The sequence below is a fragment of the Oryctolagus cuniculus genome, chromosome 16 (genome assembly GCF_964237555.1).
Source record: "Oryctolagus cuniculus chromosome 16, mOryCun1.1, whole genome shotgun sequence".
Lineage (NCBI taxonomy): Eukaryota > Metazoa > Chordata > Mammalia > Lagomorpha > Leporidae > Oryctolagus > Oryctolagus cuniculus.
Genome location: NC_091447.1, coordinates 40826660 through 40832286, shown reverse-complemented (window position 1 = coordinate 40832286; position 5627 = coordinate 40826660). Strand labels below are relative to the sequence as shown.

Below are 5627 nucleotides of genomic sequence, written 5' to 3'. Positions count from 1 at the left end.
CTCTCTTTATGTATCTTTGATCTTCAACTAAAAAAAAATTTTTTTTTTTTGACAGGCAGAGTAGACAGTGAGAGAGAGAGACGGAGAGAAAGGTCTTCCTTTGCCGTTGGTTCACTTTCCAACGGCCACCACGGCCAGCACATTGCGCTGATCCGAAGCCAGGAGCCAGGTGCTTTTCCTGGTCTCCCATGGGGTGCAGGGCCCAAGTACTCGAGCCATCCTCCACTGCACTCCCTGGCCACAGCAGAGAGCTGGCCTGGAAGAGGGGCAACCAGAACAGAATCCGGTGCCCCGACCAGGACTAGAACCTGGTGTGCTGGCGCCGCAAGGTGGAGGATTAGCCTATTGAGCCACAGCGCCGGCCCTAAAATAAAAATTTAAAAAGGAAATCAATTCTGGAACTTTGCTTGGGACTATCATCCCCATCATTGGTTGACACTGCACATTTCTTCAGTCAATATTCCTTTATGAAGCCTAGCAAGTCCTGTTCTAGGGGTTTTCTCACATGCTTCCTCATTTAAAATCCTCTTTAGCCACCCTTGAGAAAAAGATTAATAATTTCCTGGTTTTATATGTAAGAAAACTAAGACAGAGGGCTAGCTAATGTGCATTGGTTGCTTACTTAAGAGGGTAAAGTTTGGGCTTGAAATTCGAGATGTCATGATCCTGCAACCCATTCATACTTCTTTTCGTTGTCTCACACTTCTCCTTCCACCTCAAATTTCCTTTCCCTCCGTTCACGACATCTGCAACTGCTCCTGATCTTCCATGGCAGGAACACTCATCTTCATGATACATGCATCCATCAAGTCTCCTACCATGTTGTTTGGTCTTGTTGCTCTCAGGACACTCTGAATTAGGTGTGTGGACACAATATCCTACCCACCTCTATCCCTGCCAGCAGGAACGAAACATAGCAGAGAGCCAGTGCTTGGTAGGAGTGCCCTGAATTATTTTATGGCGATACAAGGCTAGTGCATCAGACTGAGATCGTTGGTAAGGGAGAAGGGATGGTTGGAGGGTTATTTGTCCTTAGCTCAGGGTTTCAAGAATGTAGAATCATAGTATGTTCTCAAGTATCATTCATTAGATTTCACAAGTGGATTTTTGGGGTCACTTATTACAATTATAAAAGCCAACATTAACAGTTATATTAGGGTACCTGTTTTATGCCAGATTTTATACTTTATTATGATTTGTATTATCATGCCACAATTTTCAGGCAGTGAGGCAGGCTGGGACTTTTTTTGACATGAAGTGGTAAAGTGACCAGAAATTTGCAAAATGAGATCCAACCCAGTGATCAGGAACCCACACTGCCCTCCTCCCACCATGGTCTGGGGCCTGCAGTGGGCATGGGGTGCCGAGACATACCGCGAGGGCTACTGCTCGCTGTGCCAGCCTTGAGATTTCCTTCTGAGCAAGGGACACACAGAGGCCTCACACATTACCAGGGGTAAGTGTCCAACCAGAGGTTGGCACAGATAAACAATGTGCAGCATTCCATACTCCCAGAAGATCCTGTTTTTATCTTGGTCCAAGGCCATCCAGGGAGTTGCCCAGTATGCTCCCTGAAAGACTACATGCAGCTGACCGCAAAGATGGGTCGGAGGGGCTGGCGAGTGGAGCAGCTGTTAGGATACTCCATTCTGGAGCGCCTGGTTTGGGTCCTGGATCTGCTTCCGATGCCAGCTTCCTGCTAATGTGCACCCTGAGAAGCAGCAGGTGATGACTCAAGTAGTTGGATTCCTGAAACCCACATAGAAGGCCTAGACTGAGTTCCTGGTTCCTAGCTTTCACCTGGCCCAGCTCCAGCAGTTATGGTATTTGGGAAAAACAGAGATGGAAGATCTCTCTCTCTCTCTCTCTCTCTCTCTCTCTCTCTGGTTTTCAGATAAATAAAATAAAGTTGCAAGTACAGACACACACATCCACATCCACATCTTCAAAGGCGCTTGGCCCAGGAGAGTTTCGCCAATTTCTTTCTCTGTGCTGCTCTCCCCTTGAAGGCACAGGGGATCCCCAGAAGGCCCCAGACTGCACCCCCACCTTGCGTGCTCCCTCAGGTTCCCTCCTGCCTGAGCCTAACTCCTTGTGAACTCCTCATCCCCACTCTTCCCACACGGCATCTGAGGAGAACAGAGCGCGCTCTGGTGATCCGCTTGTTCCTAAAGCCCCAGCAGATCTCTGCCCTTATTTGTCCTGGGCAGATTCAAGATCCAGGGCACCAAAATGGGGACAAAGGTCATTTATGGATCTTCCGGGATCTCTTGATCTGGTCCCAACATAGGCAATGACAGTATTTGGATATCCTTTAGAGAGGTGTGCATAGAAATCCTCTGGGGAGTTTTTTAAGTAATTCTGGGTCAGGAGTGTGTGGTGAGGCCTCCTTTCTTGCTTGTCTGGCGAGCTCCTAGGTGATGCTGGTGGATAAACCCCTCTGAATACAGTGAGCACTTACGGCCTCCAGGATGATAAGAGCAATTTCCATCTCATCTCCATCGAACTACTGCAGGAGGCTCCACGATTGTGTATCTATCTATCCATCTATCTATTATTTCATTGTTTATCATCTATCTAATTTCCTTTGGCAGCAAATAGTACCATGATTAATAAAAATTCACAAACTTGTATTTTTATATGATATCTTACTTTTTTTCTAAAGAACCATGATAACTTTTTTTTAAAAATCATTGATTTATTTGAAAGGCAGAGTTGCAGAGAGGCAGAGGCAGAGAAAGAGAGGGAGGGGGAGGGGCCTTCCATCTGCTGCTTCACACCCCAAATGGCTGCAATATGTTTACTATGGTTTTGGGGCCTGTGCTGTGGTATAGCAGGTAAAACCGCTGCCTGCAGTGCCGGCATCACATATGGGCACCAATCTGAGTTCTGACTGCTCCACTTCTGATCCAGCTCCCTGCTGTGGCCTGGGAAAGCAGTGGAAGATGGCCCAAGTGCTTGGGCCCCTGCACCCACATAGGAGGTCCAGAAGAAGCTCCTGGTTCCTGGCTTTGGTCTGGCCCAGCTTTGGCCATTTGCAACCATTTAGAGAGTGAACCAGTAGATGGAAGACTCTCTCTATCTCTTTCTCTCTTTCTCTCTCTCTGCCTCTGCCTCTCTGTAACTCTGCCTTTCAAATAAATAAATAAATAAATATTTTTTAAAAATCCTATTCTGAATGTGAGCTCATAATTAGTCTATACACACATACTTTTAATTCAAAATGTTCAGTTTAATTTTTATTGATGTTTTACTTCAGAGTAAATAACAAGGTAATATTGAATAAGACTTTGAGACTATGGCAATATTTTATTATATGATAAGACTTTAAACCCTATGAAAAAGTTACCATGAAAATTCTGATGATGGTTTCCAGATTTTAAGTACTATAAAAAGTTACTATGAAAACTCCGATATAACCTTCAAACACTCCCCCTGCCTTGAGTAGCCCCTATCAATTTATTAAATACTTCACAAGGAAGCATGGAACTCTCATTTATTGAACAGCTACTATGTCCCTGGCATGGTTATTACCATTTCTAGCAGCTAAGGTCTAGAGAGGCAAAGCGATTTGCCCAAGACCCTATATTCAAGGAGAAGAGCCAGAACCAGAACACCGAACAGCTGCACCAGGCGCTTCCTCCCCACCAGACCCCCACTGGAGCTGCCCTCCCCTCGTGGGTATGGGCTCCCACCTGCTCCGGTTCACACCCAGGGTTCCTCTCTCTCTTGAAAAGCTCCAAGCCTGAAGGTTGGCACCAAGCTCCCTTCCAGACTCGCACGCTACCAGGGTCCTCCCAGGTTGGGTTTTGGGGGATTTTAAGGCAGGTGGACGAGTGCAATCCGCAGCCAAGCACACGGATCTTCATGAAACGCAGGCCCTCACACCACTGGCAGTGGCCGCCCAGCCCATCCTGCAGCCTGCCGGCAAGGGTCTGAGCACAAGAGGCACATACAACTTGGACACACATGTATGGACCCTCTAGGGGGTGAGCATCAAGCTGCCCGAAGATTTTGTTAAGAACTTGGTTTCTCCTTGTGGGGTGGGGGTGGGGGGTCTTGGAGCTAGCTGATAGTGGGGTGCAGCGGGGAGCTGCAGCCCTCATGCCAAGCCAACTTACTGGAAAGAAGACTTCTGTCCATCGAAGAGTGCCAATCCCAGCCCCAAGAGCGTGAGCGCTGTCAGTTTAGCCATGGTCAGGGCAGACTAAAGGCTGGACCGGCGCGAGCACCACGGGCTGGGAGCCTCCTCCCGCCTGCAGCCAAAGTCCCGCACCTGCAGCCCGGGCTTAGCCCGCCCCGCCCCGCCCCGCCCCGCGGCCCTGGGCTCCAACGCTTAGCAGCGCGCCTGGAGCCCGGCTTCGCCTGTGGCTGCCGCAGGAGACCGAGAACAGCTCCTAGCAGGGTCAAGCAGGGAACAGGAAGCAACCTGGAGGAAACCGAGAGCCGTGGGAAAGGAGCCCAAAGACTTGGTGAGGGCTCGCTGTGCGCCGGCCAAATCCTAACCCGTGTCGCTCAGAGAGGTTCGGAAACCTAATCGTGGTGACTCAACCAGCAAAGGACGCGAGGGCCCCCTGTGGCTGGAACCCCCAAAGCCTACGTGTGTTCTCCGCAGGCTCCCCGCGGATCTGAACCTGCTGCCGGCCTGGTCCGAGCGCCACTTCCCCCTCCCTGCTGGCACTGGTACAGTTCATTCACGCCTGTACTGGGCATTTGGTGAGCCCCTGCTGGGCACCAGGCACTGCGGGAGATGCGGAAAGTCTCTATGGACCTCACATCCCAGTTAAAAAAGGAATAGGGTGTGTCGTGGACATGCGCCTCTGTTATGGGGAAAAACAGAGCAGCCAGGGGCTTAGGGAGCCGGGGAGCTGCCCTGTAACACTGGGGAGCCGCCAAGGCCTCACTGGCGAGGGGCCGCTCCTGCAAGGACTGGAACGAAGTGCCTTTGTCCCCATCTCTCTGAAGCGGTCCTGGTTTCCCCAGGGACAGCCCCTGCTTTGCTCCGGGAGCCTCGCCTTCTCAAGGCTCCTGATCCGGTTCCACACCCGCTGTGTGTAGTAGCCGTCTCTCCCTCTTTTCTGGAACATGGCCCTCCCAGAGCAACATGCTTCAGTTATCACTTTGAGTTTTCTGGGGTAAATACTCTTTCACATTCTAACCAGCATCCTCTTTCTTGACTCCTCCTGGAAGACTTGCTCTTAATCCTTGAGCTTGTGTGGAAGGCATCCAACCATCACTGCAGATCCGTGGGAAAAGCATCATGCAGAGTGACCCACTAAGGCCAGGCTTCGAGCCAGCTCCAGCAAGGAAACACCCATGTTGAGGAAAGCCATATTGGACTTTGAGATAAGCCCAGATACCAAGTGAATAGGACACAGACACCTGGTTGACCTTGGTGGAGCAGAAGATTCTACCAGTGGACGTTGGATCACAAAATCCAAGAGAGGGGAGTGTGATCTGTGGCCTGTGTGGTTATGATTGAACAGAATTAAGGCAAAGGAGTATCCACTGGGTTCGATAACATGGATGCAATGGATAATTAATTTTTCAGTTTCTTATTAATAAAAAAGAATAGATTTCATGTAATATGTGGGTACAATTCTAAGAACCTAATGATACTTCTCTCC

The 5627-nt window shown here is 49.5% G+C and overlaps 1 protein-coding gene across 1 annotated transcript in view; it reads right to left on the bottom strand.

Moving 5' to 3' along the window:
* The window catches only part of PON1 (paraoxonase 1), a 23583-nt gene extending 19340 nt beyond the window's left edge, over positions 1 to 4243 (bottom strand). The window contains 1 exon segment of the mRNA NM_001082297.1: positions 4122 to 4243. Coding sequence (NP_001075766.1) covers positions 4122 to 4195 — 74 coding nt within the window. The 5' untranslated portion in view covers positions 4196 to 4243.
* Between the last annotated feature and the right edge of the window lie 1384 nt (positions 4244 to 5627).